This window comes from Babylonia areolata, chromosome 1 (genome assembly GCF_041734735.1).
Source record: "Babylonia areolata isolate BAREFJ2019XMU chromosome 1, ASM4173473v1, whole genome shotgun sequence".
Taxonomy (NCBI): Eukaryota; Metazoa; Mollusca; class Gastropoda; order Neogastropoda; family Buccinidae; genus Babylonia; species Babylonia areolata.
The window spans coordinates 79,876,899-79,894,912 of record NC_134876.1 but is presented as its reverse complement, the minus strand read 5'-3'; the positions used below and the strand labels follow the sequence as shown (position 1 = coordinate 79,894,912).

At 43.4% G+C, this 18,014-nt stretch overlaps 1 protein-coding gene across 2 annotated transcripts in view; it reads right to left on the bottom strand.

The window, feature by feature from the left end:
* Positions 1 to 18,014, bottom strand: part of LOC143287909 (Ig-like and fibronectin type-III domain-containing protein 1) — a 100,296-nt gene that overhangs the window by 11,553 nt on the left and 70,729 nt on the right. For both annotated transcript variants that reach the window (XM_076596160.1, XM_076596154.1), the window contains 10 exons: positions 17,210 to 17,323; positions 14,755 to 14,916; positions 13,134 to 13,294; positions 12,640 to 12,769; positions 11,602 to 11,862; positions 9,986 to 10,288; positions 8,389 to 8,448; positions 6,919 to 7,059; positions 6,314 to 6,481; positions 2,187 to 2,344 (listed from right to left, as the gene is read on the bottom strand). In XM_076596160.1, coding sequence (XP_076452275.1) covers positions 2,187 to 2,344; positions 6,314 to 6,481; positions 6,919 to 7,059; positions 8,389 to 8,448; positions 9,986 to 10,288; positions 11,602 to 11,862; positions 12,640 to 12,769; positions 13,134 to 13,294; positions 14,755 to 14,916; positions 17,210 to 17,323 — 1,658 coding nt within the window. The remainder of the gene's footprint in view (positions 1 to 2,186; positions 2,345 to 6,313; positions 6,482 to 6,918; positions 7,060 to 8,388; positions 8,449 to 9,985; positions 10,289 to 11,601; positions 11,863 to 12,639; positions 12,770 to 13,133; positions 13,295 to 14,754; positions 14,917 to 17,209; positions 17,324 to 18,014) is intronic.

Sequence of the window (18,014 nt, the reverse complement as noted above, 5' to 3'; positions counted from 1 at the left end):
ACACGTAAAATGCTAGTCTGTCTGAGTGTGCATGCATGCATGCCTGAAATCTGACTGAATGACACAGGAAATGAATGATGAGCGCCCAATGGCTGCCGTCAGTCGGCTCAACCCAGATAGGCAGCGGCATGAAATTCAGTGTCAGTGAGACTGTGTTGTTGACTGTAGCTATTTTTATCCAGCTGTTCATTGGCTCCTATTCCTCCCTGCATGTTGGATGGTGTTTCCTAATGCTGACTGGCCGATGCATGAGAATTGGACGAGCATGTGTGAGCAGGTTGTGGACAGTCACTTGTGACGCAGACAGCTCAGATCAATCTGGTCCTGCATTTATTCCTCGGTTGAGACCTTGGGCTGGCTGGTAAATATGTTCTTTTATATTCTAGTTCTTTGAATGCACACTAGAATTAGGAAAGGGAAAAACCCTCTTTAAATTTTTATCAGTGATAAATTTACTTGTGTAACTAAAATGAAGTTAAAGTTTGAAATAATGGAGAAGGAATGTTTTACGAATGTGATGTGCGTTTCATTTGTGATGATATGCTTTCTCACTTTAATTGATAAGTGAAAATTATTCTTATTATGAATATATTATTAGCAACTGTATGGATGGAACAATAAATAATAACAATGGTACTTATATAGCGCTGAATCTTGTGCATAGACAAATCAAAGCGCTTTCGCACCAGTCATTCACACGCAAGTAAATTTGTCACCAGTGTAAAAAGCAGACAGCAATGGAGGTGGAAATGAAAGCACGAAAATGTATTATTAAGACGTTAGATTTGATTCCCGCAAATGGGTTTCTGGGGAAAGAAATACTGTCTGGGCAGATGCGGACGGGTCCACAAGCATTCTCCGTGGTGGGGAGAGGCTGCGCTGTGAGCTGTGTGGCATGGTATTTTTCAGCTCTGGTGATGGCGCTGGAGGTTGTGTCAGACTTATTGACAGCATTCTGTGTTTCGATGTGTGTGACTGGCTCAACGCCCAGTTCTGTGAGTGTGTGGCTCAGAGGTGCTGAAAGACCTGACAGTTGAATTAACTCTCTCCATACAAACGGCGAAAGAGACGACGTTAACAGCGTTTCTCCCCAATTACCACCATCAAAATATTACGAGCGGAAGGCTCTTACACTGACGAGGTGAATGTTGACAAAGAATTACCACAATTCTGATGTCGGAAGCTAAAGGTTGGATCATTGAGACACCCACTGGACATCCGAGGGGTCTGTGTAGAGGAGAAGAGAGGATTGGCCGTACTGAGTGAGTTAATTTGTATAAAGTTATATAGCACCTGACTGTTGAACTGCAGTATGTGCAGAGACTGTTCAAACTAAGAACCATCATTTGTATGATATGGCCACATCCCACAGTTTGTAATGTATGCAGTAGTTCTCCTCTTCTTCTTCTTTATTCATGGGCTGCAACTCCCACGTTCACTTGTATGTACACGTGTGGGCTTTTACATGTATGACGGTTTTTACCCTGCCATGTAGGCAGCCATACACCGTTTTCAGGGGTGTGCATCCTGGGTATGTTATTGTTTCCATAACCCACTGAACGCTGACATGGATTACAGGATCTTTAACGTGTGTATTTGATCTTCTGCTTGTGTATACACATGAAGGGGGTTCAGGCACTAGCAGGTCTGCACATATACTGACCTGGGAGATTGGAAAAAACTCCACCCTTTACCCACCAGGTGCTGGTACCAAGATTCAAACCCGGGACCCTCAGGAAGTCCAACGCTCAAACCACTCAGCTATTTCAATCGTCGTATGCAGTCATTAAATGTGTTATGTAACTCTGTTGTTAGAAACTTGTATGTGTAAAATTTGTTTTCAATTATATTGTTTAAATCAAAATGTTGGTGTGAGACTGCACAGTGAGAGAAAGAGAGAGTAAGACGGTGAGAAAGTAATAAGGCATGCGAACACATATTCTGATAGTATGATTACTGTCTTCCCTACTCTGCTGTTTACCACAAGCAGCCCGTTGTGCAAATGACCCCGTGCTTGTAAACGCTTAGAGCTTGGTCTCCCACCGAGGATAGGCGCCATATAAGTATCCATATCAAATGACGGGGCTGCAAAAGGGCAAAAAGGTTAAGGTGGAGATGCTGGGTCCCCGCTCAAAAAGAGAGTACAGGCAGTTCTAACAAGACTGGACCACGACACACAGACTCACAATGGTTTCTGCCACAAACTGGTTATGACCAGTGTAGTTGTAGTACACTGTGTAACTCGTCACATCCTCTGCATTTCGTTGAGGCTTCGCCCACGTCACCTTGATTACGCTGTCCTGAACTTCAGCTGCAATGCTGACCGGAGCTGTTGGGATTTTCTCTGTTATGGACAGAACAGTGCAGTTCAAATGCAAGGTCTACAGATCACACGTCATCTAAGTGCAATACACAATCCTTCACTGCGTTGTGTGTGTAAACTTGTTTGTCTTCTTTACAAACATTTGTAAACTTTAACCCTGCAAGGTCTACAGATCACACGTCATCTAAGTGCAATACACAATCCTTCACTGCGTTGTGTGTGTAAACTTGTCTGTCTTCTTTACAAACATTTGTAAACTTTAACCCTGCAAGGTCTACAGATCACACGTAATCTATGTGCAATACAAAATCCTTCACTGTGTTGTGTGTGTAAACTTGTTTGTCTTCTTTACAAACATTTGTAAACTTTAACCTGGGCAGTATGCTAATCAAAATTACATTAACAGCAATCTCTATCGCTTCCAGAACATTCTTCAACCTACATGGAATGGGTTCTGCATTCAACAGCACCAAGAATTTTTAGCAATGATTCTGAAGCCATGATCTGAGGCCATGGAGTGCTGAGGGAAACAAACTAGTACTCACCAATTGGAATGGTACCCCACAATATCGCTCCACATCACCAATTGGAATGGTACCCCACAATATCGCTCCACATCACCAATTGGAATGGTACCCCACAATATCGCTCCACATCACCAATCAGAATGGTACCCCACAATATCGCTCCACATCAACAATCGGAATGGCACCCCCACAATATCGCTCCACATCAACAATCAGAATGGTACCCCACAATATTGCTCCACATCAACAATTGCAATCGGAATGGTACCCAACAATATCACTCCACATCACCAATCGGAATGGTACCCCAAAATATCACTCCACATCAACAATTGCAATCGGAATGGTACTCCACAACATAGCTCCACATCACCAATCAGAATGGTACCCCACAATATCACTCAACATCACCAATCGGAATGGTACCCCACAATATCACTCCACATCACCAATCGGAATGGTACCCCACAATATCACTCAACATCACCAATCGGAATGGTACCCCACAATATCGCTCCACATCACCAATCGGAATGGTACCCCACAATATCGCTCCACATCACCAATCAGAATGGTACCCCACAATATCACTCAACATCACCAATCGGAATGGTACCCCACAATATCACTCAACATCACCAATCGGAATGGTACCCCACAATATCACTCAACATCACCAATCGGAATGGTACCCCACAATATCGCTCCACATCACCAATCAGAATGGTACCCCACAATATTGCTCCACATCACCAATCGGAATGGTACCCCACAATATCGCTCCACATCACCAATCGGAATGGTACCCCACAATATCGCTCCACATCACCAATCGGAATGGTACCCCACAATATCGCTCCACATCACCAATCGGAATGGTACCCCACAATATTGCTCAACATCACCAACTGCAATCGGAATGGTACCCCACAATATTGCTCAACATCACCAACTGCAATCGGAATGGTACCCCACAATATCGCTCCACATCACCAATCGGAATGGTACCCCACAATATCGCTCAACATCACCAACTGCAATCAGAATGGTACCCCACAATATTGCTCAACATCACCAACTGCAATCAGAATGGTACCCCACAATATCGCTCCACATCAACAATTGCAATCGGAATGGTACCCCACAATATCGCTCCACATCAACAATTGCAATCGGAATGGTACCCCACAATATCGCTCCACATCACCAACTGCAATCAGAATGGTACCCCACAATATCGCTCCACATCAACAATTGCAATCGGAATGGTACCCCACAATATCGCTCCACATCAACAATCGGAATGGTACCCCACAATATCACTCAACATCACCAATCGGAATGGTACCCACAATATCGCTCAACATCACCAATCAGAATGGTACCCCACAATATCACACACACACACACACACACACACAGTTTCAGTTTCAGTAGCTCAAGGAGGCGTCACTGCGTTCGGACAAAACCATATACGCTACACCACATCTGCCAAGCAGATGCCTGACCAGCAGCGTAACCCAACGCGCTTAGTCAGGCCTTGGAAAAAAAAAAAAAAAAAAAAAAAAACCACACACAACCACACACACACACACAAAAAAAAAAAAACAAAAAAAAAAAAAACAAACAAAAAAAAACGGGGGAATAAATAATAGATAAGCTTGCATAAATAAATAAATAAATAAATAAATAAATAATAATTATAATATAGAAAAAGGTAGTAGTAATAATATTAGTAATACTAATAAAATGATAATAATAAAACATAAATAAATAAATAAATAAGACAACAATGGTGATAAATAAGCAAATAAATGTAAAAAATGAAGACACACATTCACACATACACCCACACATGCATAACAGAAATGCACCAGACATGCAGTTTCACATATATGAAAGCACAGTCAAATACATATAAACGTACATGAGCTCCAACACACACACACACACACGCATTACCGTGCACCTCCTCTACCCCCCTCCTCCACACACTCATTTCTAGTCTAAGTATCGCAGCTTCCACGGCACACACACACACACAAACACAAACACACACTCACAGAGATGAACACTTACTTGTACAAGCACATATGAAAGCACAGTCAAATACATATAAACGTACATGAGCTCCAACACACACACACACACACACACACATTACCTTGCACCTCCTCTACCCCCTCCTCCACACACTCATTTCTAGTCTACGTATCGCAGCTTCCACGGCACACACACACACACACAAACACACACTCACAGAGATGAACACTTACTTGTACAAGCACACACACATACGCCCATATCTCCCACCCCCAACTCCACACACGTACATACAAAGATATATATGTATATATATATATATATATATATATATATATATATATATACACACGTTCCAATATCCTGTTGCTCCCACAGTGTAGGCATGCATACACTCACATACCTCATCCTCTACCCCACCTCCCCCTGCACTCCCACCTCCCCTCACACACACACACACACACACACACACACACACACACACGTACACATATCTCTCCTGACACTTGTGTACAGTTTCACTCTCGCGCATTCACAAACGCACTCAAAAGCACACATACACACAAACACACACAGCCGCCACTGACTGGCCGCAAGAGGGATGGGAAAAGATCTCTAGTCTAGTGTGTTGCTCGGTCTATTGTGTTTGGAAAGGCCCACAGAGACTCTGTTCCGTTTTGAAGAAATTTGCGCAATGTTGGTTTGGAAATGATGCCGATATTTGTTTGATTTGCAAAGCATCGTGCTCTACCTTTCATGTTAGATTTGCGGCCGCTCCCTCTCTCTGCTTCTATTTCTTTGAGGCGATCGATGGTGTGATGGCCTTGTACCTGTTCTTTTTGGTATTCTTTGACTTTTCTGAGGATTTCCGATTTTCCTAGATGTAGGCCGCTCGTTGGTGTTGCGTTACCAGCAAGTCTGTCAGCTCGCACATTTCCCTTAACACCTGCATGTCCCGGGCAGTATGACCATGTGAGTTTTTTAATCTGAAAGTTGCGCATTGCGTTATGCCACTCTGGGCTTCCCATTCCGTTTTCAATTTTCTGTATGAGGTTCATTGAGTCGGTTAGAATCATGGCATGTTGGTTTCCGGGCGTATGGAAGGACGATAGCCACTGGAGGGCATGTGTCACAGCTTCAACTTCCATCGTTAGGCTGGAGGTTGTGACTTTGTAGGCAGCATTCTCTTCCCCACACACACACACACACACACACACACGCCACTATACTACACACACAAACACACACACAAACACACACACACACACACACACACACACACACACACACACACACACACACACACACACACACACACACACACACAACAAACTAGTACTCACAAACTTGAGTCAAACCCAATTCAAATGCTCATTTCTACTCGCACAGAAAGCAACAACAGAACAAAAACAATGCTTACCAAATCCAGTTTCCATGCAGTCAAGAATTTTGGAATACTCCGGTACACATTTCAGCAGATGAGGAGCATCAGTGATGTCAGCTGTGGGAGGAATTTGTCCTTTGCACAACGGCATGCAGCTCCCAAGGACATTTTCTTTTTCACAGCACATTGTGTGATCTCCTTCACCTGAAAGCAAAGTATCAAACCAGTGCAAATACAGGAGCCTGACTGACAGAGACAGTGAAAGTATGTGCATACATGCAATTGCGAGTACGCATGCTTGCGCATACATGTGTGTGTTATATCAGTCAAAACAATGACTGTTGCACACATTAATTTTCTTAGAATGCATGTTTTTAAATTTTAATCTCTCATGGAAATGATCTGTATAAGACAAGACATGAAAATGCATGCAAAACAAAACCACAATTTATTTTAACTGACTACCTAATAATATTACTCACAAAATATATGTGTGCTGATCAGGGTGTGCATGTGTATATCCTTGCAAATTTGTGCATGGCAATAAGCATATGCTTGCACATACCAGCTGAGATTTTTCTACTAATTATCATTCAAAGTAAGCCCTCATTGCAGGAACATAAAATTCACAAATGACTTACCTGCAGCACACTGGATGAGCTTTTCAAAAAAGAGGAGACAATAGCTATGCTTGTCAGGATCCTGTACCGCCACCTCAATGCTCAAGTCCATCGTACAGATGGGCATGCACAGTTCCGGCACCTGTCTTGCTGCACAGCATTCTGCAACGCACAGCACAGTTACTTCCACATCTGTCCATGACAAATGACACAAGTCTATTACAATTCTGACCCTTATTTTCAAGTACAAACCCACACTTTCACCCAACTTCATCCTCACAAGGAAATGTTACAATTTTGCTTCCATCGTAAAGTTACAAGTGTTCCTTTTTTCAACGCCTCAAGTATTCATTGAATCAAATCATGTTGCTAACAGAGGTCATGTAGCTGGTAGAGGAGGAAGGTGGCAGACGCTCTTCTGCCAAGTCAGTGTCTGTGAGGGTCAGTGTCTGTGAGGGTCTGTGTCTGTGAGGGTCAGTGTCTGTGAGGGTCAGTGTCTGTCTGTGAGGGTCAGTGTCTGTCTGTGAGGGTCAGTGTCTGTCTGTGAGGGTCAGTGTCTGTCTGTGAGGGTCTGTGTCTGTGAGGGTCTGTGTCTGTGAGGGTCAGTGTCTGATTCCCGCTCTCACCCTTTCTCCCACGTTTGACTGGAAAATCAAACTGAGCGTCTAGACATTCGGATGAGATGATAAACGAAGGTCCCGTGTGCAGCAAGTACCTGGTGCACTGAAAAATAACCCATTACAACAAGACTGTTGGCCTCTGGCAAAATTCTGTAAAAGAAATCCACTCTGATAGGTACACAAAAATATATGCATGCACTCAAGGTGACTAGCACAATGGGTTATGCTGCAGTCAGGCATCTACCTAGCAGATGTGGTGTAGTGAATATGGATTTGTCTGAATGCTTCCATGAGAAACTGAAACAACTGATGGTCCAGCTGGCTGCAAATGGCCGTTTCAGGGCTGAAGTATCCATGTGTGTGTGTGTGTGTGTGTGTGTGTGTGTGCATGTGTGCGTGTGTGTGTGTATGTGTGTGTGTGTGTACTGTAATTAAAGTGTATGTGCAAAGTGGACCAACTTCTGTTCAAAGCTACAGAAACATACAGTTCCCTCTCTAAATCATGTTTCCCTCCCAATCCCTCCAAATCCCTTTTTTTTATCTTCCTCAAGAACATGTACTTGTGAAAAAAAAACAAACTTCTGTCTTAAACTCTCCCACTCCCCCCTCTCATTTATCCATACAAAGTGTGATGAGCTATCAAAAAGTTAGTGTAATATATATTAGTAATTTAAAAGAAAAGGGACTGTGTGTGTGTGTGTGTGTGTGTGTGTGTGTGTGTGTGTGTAAGATTCAATGGCATTAACAACAACAATACAACACAAACACACACACACACTCACACTCACACACACACACACACACCCCTTCACCCCACACCCCTACCCCCCAACCTCCCACACACAGACTGATCATGATAATAATTTCTCACCTGTCATGTTTCTCTTCTGCTCTGGAGATGGAGGGGGAGGAGATGGAATAGTATCAGGATCTGGAGGGGGGGAAAAAAAAAAAAAAATATATATATATATATATATATATAATGATTCTTTATAGATATATACCATTCTTCAGACAGCACACTTTTTAAAAAGTGAATGATATCTTTTGTAGTCTGATAATACACCACCACCATTACTTTTCTTTGATTCTGTCTTCATTCACAAACGATACATGGCAATGAAAGAATAATTAGGCTAGGAGAGTAAAGGATTAACGAACGATAAAGAGTCGTCAGTGTCTCCGTAAACAAGGTACACAACTTCAAGTCAATCCTGCTTATGTTATCCATTCAGCTAGCACACAGGTAAACAAAAGGTACATTGGAACAAACCCAGACACTTCCTCTAAAAACGGAAGCTCTGGGCTTGTCCTTAAACAATCATTTGACATGTGCACACAGCAGTAATGACAGAAGAAATGTGCAAACACAAATGAGCTTTTATTCAAAACTAGCATAGCCTTTTAATCCTTTTTTTTTCTTATTATTTTGTATTTCTTTTTATCAAAACAGATTCTCTGTGTGAAATTTGGGCTACTCTCCCCAGGGAGAGCGTATCACTATACTACAGTGCCACCCTTTTTTCTTCTTTTTTTTCTGTGTGCAGTTTTATTTGTTTTTCCTATCGAAGTGGATTTTTCTACAGAATTTTGCCAGGAACAACCATTTTGTTGTCGTGGGTTCTTTTACATGTGCTAAGAGCATGCTGCACATGGGACCTCGGTTTATCGTCTCATCCAAATGGCTAGCATCCAGACCACCACTCAGGGTCTAGTGGAGGGGGAGAAAATATCGGCGGCTGAGCCATGATTCGAACCAAAGCGCTCAGATTCTCTCGCTTCCAAGGTGGACGCCTTACCTCTCGGCCATCACTCCAGCAATATGCTGAAATAACAAATGGTGCACTTGGTGTAAACACTTATCATGTGATCTAAAATATGGAATGGAACTAATAGAAAAACTGAAGATCAATGTAAAACGTAGATCAGTATCATCTGACAGCTAATGGACAGTACAAACTGAAATGGTTTTGAATTATGCGTGTTTGTCATATAATGAGTGACCGTGCTTATTTCCTAGCTGGAAACACAGATACGTGCTGAAATGTATATGCTCTCCATTTATCAAGGGAGCATGTAATGAAGGGCAACAATACACTTGGAATGATTTTGCACTTGGAACAATTCGCTCTTTGGCTGTGTCAAATCCTTGCACTCATCTTTTTCAGATCTGGCCTCAGAGCCTCCTTCTTTCCAAAATTGCTCCTCCATACCCTCCCCATTTCTGTCCACAGTCTCTACAGACATGTATCTACATATGTTGATAAGTTTTATCTTTTCTCTCTGATTCAGAGTTATGCATGCTTGTGAAAGACCTTTGGTACATTTCTGCACAAGATTTAGTGCTGTGTAAATACTGCGCAAGACTTAGTGCTGTGTGAATAAACTTATCATCATCACTGTGATCCCATCTTAAAACTCAAATTGGACAAAATACATCACAAAGCAGCACAACAAAGACCTCTCACCCATGAGTGTCACAAGTGCAGAAGTGGTCCAGTACTGGTTGGTGACACGACACCTGTAGGATCCATAATCCGAAGGCAAAACATCAGAAATCTTCAGCTTGAAAAAGGTGAGGCCGTTCTGCAGCACTGTCCCGGCAGACAGGGAGACCCGTGAGGACGCGCGGACAGGACTGTCATCCTTGGTCCAAACCATGGTCAGGTCGTTGGTCTGAGGGTGACCTTGGAACCACAGCTCCAGAACAGCCTCTGCACCCACATTGGGCCTGGCGGTGTGGACACTGTGGTAGCTCAGCTTGGGGTTGTCTGAACGAACCAACCAGTCAATCAATCAATCAGGTTACTAGCTCAGCTTGGGGTGGGTTGAATTAACCAACCAACCAACCAATCAATCAATCAGTTTATTATCTCAGCATGGGTTTGTCTAAACCAACCAATCAATAAATTACTTTGTTAGCTCAGCATGGGTTTGTCTGAACCAACCAACCAACCAACCAACCAAATAATCAATCAGTTTATTAGCTCAGCATGGGTTTGTCTGAATTAACCAACCAACCAATCCATCAATCAGTTTACCAGCTCGGCATGGGTTTGTCTAAATTAACCAACCAACCAATCAATCAATCAGTCACTTAATCTATCAATCAGCTAGGCAAAAGAAGAACAGATCTGGACTGTTCTTCTTATTCTTCTGCATTCATCTGCTGCAATGCCCACATTCACTTGTATGTATGAGTGGACATTTATGTGTATGACTATTTTTCCTGCACCATGCTGGCAACCATACTCCATTTTCAGGGGTCAATGGACAATTCAGCAAAGATTGTGTAATGTATGACTTAATTTTTTTTACAAATTATATCTTATCATCAAACACAAATGCAGTTTGCCTCTTATCATACATAAAGTCATAGGGATTTCAAACATTGTTCATAACAAACATGTGTCAGTGAATGCAAGGACTTGCAAGAAGAATCCTGATCCAACCCAATCTTTGCAACATAAAAGCCAAAATGTCAAAAACGAACAAACTAAATCACAAGGTCAAAGCTATTTCTGTTGGTCTAGTAGAATGAAACTAAACCCCCTTCTCTCTCCCTGGTTCCCCAATTTAATTAAAAAAATTCCCTCAGAACACACCTGCTCCACTCTGCCTACCATCCTATGGCCTAATGTGCTTTTTGTGAACTGCTGGTCACGTGTGTGCATGGGCAGGTACGTTTGTTTGCATGTCAGCATGTGCATATGCTTGTTCGTGTATAGTGTACTTCATTCATGGCATGTGTGCTTATGTATCTGCCTGTATAACGGTTTTTTTTAAATTGTAATCTCTGTGTGTGAGTGTCAAACTGCATCATTATTATCATTACTATTATTACTATTACTAACATTATTATGATTGTTTTTATCATTTCAGCGCATTGGGTTATGCTGATGGTCAGGCATCTGCTCAGCAGATGTGGTTTAGCGTACATGGATTTGTCCAAACGCAGTGACGCCTCCTTGAGTAATTGAACTGAACTGATTATCATTATCAAACAATCAAAACAAGGCAGACAATGGATAAAGGGGAGGGGGTGGGATAAACACCACAACAACATCTGCTGTTCACAGCTTACATCGAATGTTGAGAAACGAGGTTGTTTTCAGCGTGAAGTCAGCAATGGATGCCGAACAGGTGTAGTTGCCCTCAGACATGCTGTTCACGCCGTTCAGGAACAGCACACGGTCCGTGATCCGGAGAGGGTGGCCACGATGGTACCAGGCGTAGGTCAGTCTGTGAGGGAAGTTGAGGACCTCACAGATGAGCGTCACGTCAGCGCCTTGGTTGTAAATGCTGCCTGGAGCGTCAGGCCTCTGTGCAATGACCATCTCTGGGCCTGAAAGCGAAAGAGTGGACACACAAAAAATGTCTTTTCATTTTTCTTTTTTTTTCTTTTTCTTTTTTTTCTTTTTGCTTTAAAGGCAGTTCTGAGACAGACACTGCAGTTTGAAAGATTTTACCCTTGTGTGAAGTCTGCATCTAAAAGGCATAATATGTACTAAACAAACGAACAAACAAATAAAAATGCATGCATTAATCACACTGCATGGCACTTCTGTATACCTTAAACAAACAGGATTTACATTCACATGAGCACACGCATGCACATACACATGCACACATATGGCATGTGCTTGCACACACACACACACACACACACACACACACACACACACACACACACATGGACTACACTCCCTTCCCACCTAATATTACTTGAGAATAAAAACATAAACTGGAATACAAAACACACACACATGCACCATTGCATATATACACACATACACACACTCTCTTACATTTGACTTTTTTCCAACATAATATCAATTATCCATTAAAAAAAAGGACTTTAAAATGAACCAATCAATCACACACACATACACACACAACACACACACACACAAACACATACAAACACACACACACACACACATAAAGTACTTACACACACATGTATGTAACTCTCACTCCCTCTCTTTTTCTTCACACATACACATATCAGTAATTCTCGTCCTCCCTTTCTTTCTTTTTCTTTCAGACCATGCCTCCTACCCGCGCACCCCCCTGCCCCCCACCCAGCCCCCTCTCCCCTCCCCGTGCTCCAGACACCTACTCATGATGCCAAAGAAGAGGGTCTGCCAGGGTGCTGCGGGTCCACTGCCGTTGATGTGCCGAGCCGTCACGGTGAATGTGTACTTCCCTCCAATGTCCAGGCCTGAGGCCATGTACGGAGATGTCACATCCTGTAATCAAATGAAACGTGTACCCACACACACACACACATACAAACACACACAAATGCACACACACACACACACACACACACACACACAAACACACAAATGAACACACACACACACACACACACACACACACACACACACACATTCATAAACCTGAATTTAGGTGCAACATCAGGTTCAGAAACAACTGCGAGCTTTGTTTTGGGGGGTTGTTTTTTTTCCATCACAGCCAAAAATGTCAGGCACCAAAGCTATGAACCATTACAGCATTACACATTCAATCTGAGGGTATTCTGTTCAATCTCAGCCTTCAGCAAGATGCACAGACAACTGATGCCACATAAGCACCCCTGAGAGAACTCACCCACAAAGTGGTGTAGTCACTGGGGTCCGTGGTGAAGGCTCTCCAGTAGTGCACATCATACACACAGTCATCCCCACACCTCTCTGCCCCACTCCACTGCAGAGTCGCCATTCTGTCCCCGTTCACCACCGTGAAGCCTTTTGGTGCTGCAGGCAACAAGCCTGGAAACACACACACACACATATACATACAGGCACAAGTGCACACACACACACACACACACACACACACTCAAAAGCAATATACACTTTACCCATGGCAGATAAGTCACAAGCTACATACCCAAGTTACCTGCAGTGACGTCACAAGCAACATATCCACATTACCTTAGCCAGAGAGCATCCGGTGATGTACCCAAATTACCTAAGCTAGAGATGCCAGAAGTAATGTACCCACACTACCAAAGCTAGAAATGTCAGAAGCAATGTACCCACACTACCCAAGCTAGAGATGTCAGAAGCAATGTACCCACACTACCAAAAGCTAGAGATGTCAGAAGCAATGTACCCACACTACCCAAGCTAGAGATGTCAGAAGAGATGTACCCACACAACCCAAAGCCAGAGAGCTAGAGATGTCAGTAGCAATGTACCCACACTACCCAAAGCTAGAGATGTCAGTAGCAATGTACCCACACTACCCAAAGCTAGAGATGTCAGTAGCAATGTACCCACACTACCCAAAGCTAGAGATGTCAGTAGCAATGTACCCACACTACCCAAAGCCAGAGATGTCAGTAGCAATGTACCCACACAACCCAAAGCTAGAGATGTCAAAAGCAATGTACCCACACTACCAAAGCCAAAGATTCAGAAGCAATGTACTCACACTACCTGAGCTAGAGATGTCAGAAGTGATGTACCCACACTACCCAAGCTAGAGTCGTCAAATGCAATGTACCCACACTACCCTAGCTAGAGATGTCAGAAGCAATGTACCCACACTACCCATGCTAGAGACGTCAGAAGCAATGTACCCACACTACCCATGCTAGAGACGTCAGAAGCAATGTACCCACACTACCCATGCTAGAGACGTCAGAAACAATGTACCCACACTACCCATGCTAGAGACGTCTGAAGCAATGTACCCACACTACCGAAGCTAGAGATGTCACAAGAGATGTACCCACACTACCCAAGCTAGAGATGTCAGAAGAGATGTACCCACACAACCCAAAGCTAGAGAGCTAGAGATGTCAGTAGCAATGTACCCACACTACCAAAAGCTAGAGATGTCAGAAGTGATGTACCCACACTACCCAAGCTAGAGTCGTCAAATGCAATGCACTCACACTACCCTAACTAGAGATGTCAGAAGCAATGTACCCACACTACCCAAGCTAGAGACGTCAGAAGCAATGTACCCACACTACCCAAGCTAGTGATGTCAGAAGCAATGTACCCAAGCTAGAGATGTCAGAAGCAATATACCCACACTACATACACTAGAGATATCAGAAGCAATGCACCCACACTACCCAAGCTAGAGATGTCAGAAGCAATGTACCCACACTACCCAAGCGAGTGGTGTCAGAAGCAATGTACCCAAGCTAGAGATATCAGAAGCAATGCATGCACATGACTGAAGCTAGCAATATCAGAAGAGATCCCCACACTACCTGTGTTGGAGAGGAAGCAGGAGGTGATGATGGTGAGGCTGTCCTCGGCAAGGCAGCCGGCCTGCCTGACGGAGAAGTTGGAGAAGGTGCGACCACTGCACAGAGGGACACAGTCCTCCACCAACCCCTCCTCCCGACAACAGGCACTGTGGTCATGTCCATCTGCACACCACCGTTACTACACACTGCTGCTGCTGCTGAACTCATACTCTCTCTTCTTTCTTGAAAAAGGTTCTGCTTGAATGACCTATAGCCTTTTACAGCCATCAGGGACAATGAACTCAATCCACAGTTTGTAGGACCTGGGGCCCAATCCTCTCCTTCCGCCATAATGTGGAGTATTGGCCTAGACGTAACACTTCTGCCTATGAAGCAAGAGAATCTGAGTGCACTGGCTTGAATCCCATAGCCACCAGTATTTTCTCCCCCTCCACTAGACCCTGAGCGGTGGTCTGGATGCTAGTCATTCGGATGAGACGATAAACCCCGAGGTCCCGTGTGCAGCATGCACTTAGCGCACATAAAAGAACCCACGGCAACAAAAGGCTTGTCCCCGACAAAATTCTGAAAAATCAACTTTGATAGGAAAACAAATAAAATTGAAGACAGACCAAAAAAAAACAACTGAAGAATGGGTGACACTCTCAGTGTAGCGATGCACTCTCTCTGGAGAAAGCAGCCCGCATTTCACACAGAGAAATCTGTTGTGATGACAACAAAAAAGTAACACAATACAATTCACAGTTCAAACCTTCCCTGGCCTACGTCAGGTGCCCATTCACACCTGGTTGGAGTGAGGAAAATGAAAGTAAAGTGCCTTTCCAAAGGACACAACACCATGCTGGTGAAAGAGGACATCGAACCCTGGTCACTGGTGAACACTGGATCAGAAGTCCAACACCTCACCGATTCTGCCATAGCATATCTTTCTTTCTTACTTTCCCATTTCTTTTCTTTCTTTCCTTCTTTCATTCTTTATAACTTTCTTTCACGCATCAGCAGAGAGACTGAAAATGTTCAGTTCAGTAACTCAAGGTGGTGTTACTGCGTTGGAACAAATCCATATACGCTACACCACATCTGCTAAGCAGATGCCTGACCAGCAGCATAACCCAACGCGCTTAGTCAAGCCTTGAGACTGAAACAATAAATGGTAAGTACCAGCCGCCGTGGCGAAGTGGTTAGCATTGCGGACTGATGGCTGGGAGAACGCGGGTTCGAATCCCAGCGGAGGTGGGTTTTTCGGCCCGTGGCTGGCTCCTACCCAGAGTCAAGTGTCTGTATCTCTCAGGCCTGGTTAACGCCGGGATATCATTATGACAGGAAGCGTAGAGTACAGCCTTGTCATGCAGTCCCAAACCAAAATGAACCTCCACAGCAACATCGTCATCATCATCCTCCTCCTCCTTCATCATCATCAATATAAACAAAACAGTCTCAAAGTCTGTGGGCTTTCATGCCCTGCTCTCATGGTGACCTCAGTTTCGATACCTCTCCACTTCTGTGCTTGGGGTGAGTCCTGTCAGTGTCTTCAGTGTCAGCAGATTCATGGGGCACTGTTGTTTGAGGGATGTGGTGGTGGTCTCCACACTGGGAGGGATGCTAACTCAGTCTGGCTCTGCGACTAAGCCATCACTATCGTTAGTATGGGGCTTTAGTAGGTGGTGTCCTAAGTACGTTGAATCAGAATGTCAAACAGGCACCACTGAACACCACCGAAGTGACTCAGCAGCAGTGCAGGGTCTCCTCTGGTGTGTGGCCCCCTAGCAACCTAACATCGATGGTTCCCTGCGGACTGCCAATGCTGGAACTGTGACGGACAAACCCAGGTGTGGCCTTGTATGGGGGAATCTAAATGAGCGGCATGGGAGTAATGCCACGGAAATGGTGCAGATGATGGGGCAGCAAAAAAGAAAGAAAGAAAGAAAGAAAAGAAAAGAAATGGTAAGTTGTCACAGGCAGATCCAAAACCCCATATAGACGGCCATGATGACCATGCACTCAGCTGTATCAGAACCTATGAACTAAAACACAATTAATACACAAAATGTTACAGAGCATTTTGTTTGTACTGGGGTTTATTTCTTGATTGGAATCATAAAGTTATTCTGTCTTCATCTTCTACATCCCAGGGCTGCAACTATATTCACTGTCATCCACCAGTGGGCCTTTACATGCATGATCATTCATTTTTTTAACCCTGCCCTGTGGGCAGCCATACGAGGGGGTGTACATGTAGGTGTATTCATGCTACCATAACCCACCAAGTGCTAACATGGATTACTGGATTTATAACACACGTATTTGTTCAAGTGAAATTGTGTACACATGTATGCTTGTGTGTGTGTGTGTGTGTGTGTGTGTGTGTGTGCATGCAAGCGCATGTTGCACTTACAAGTTAATGTCTGTGCACAAATCACAGCTTTCTGTGCCATTAGAATACGAAGCATTTTACCTGCAGCACAGGCCAGAATTTTCTGGTTTTCCATGGTGCAGTTGGCAGCTGTGCTGGGCTGGTTCAGACACAGAGGCTGACACTCCTCCTTTATGCCACTGCTCCGACAGCAGTCTGGATACACACAACCATGTTTGTGTTACACGCAAATGATGCAGTCTGAATACACAAAACCATGTCTGTGTTACATGCAAATGACTCAGTCTGGATACACAAAACCATGTCTGTGTTACACCCATATGACTCAGTCTGGATATACACAATCATGTCTGTGTTACATGCAAATGACTTAGACTGCACACGAATAACAATATCTGTGTTATAAACAAACAATGTGGTCTGGATACAGATAAATATGTCTGAATTATACACAAAAGATGCAGTCTGGATACAGATAAACATGTCTGATTTATATACAAAATGATGCAATATGGATATAGATAACCATGTCCGAATTATACATAAATGATGCAGTCTGGATATAGATAGCCATGTTTGAGTTGTACACAGACTGGACAAACAGAACCATATCTGTGTGATACACAAATGACAACACATAAGTATATCGATGAATGAACAAACAGATCCTTTTAATGAATGAATAAATACAAAACAAATAAAAAATCTAAAAAAAGATGGAGGACAAAATGAAAGACAGAAAGAAATGGAGAAATGAAAATAGAAAAACAAGGAACAAGACTTGAAAAAAAAGCCTTGCACACTTACAGAGATCAAAGCTCACTGAGTACATAAAGGTGACATGGTTTCATTGTGCACAAAAGCTGGCAAACCCTTTGAAAATACA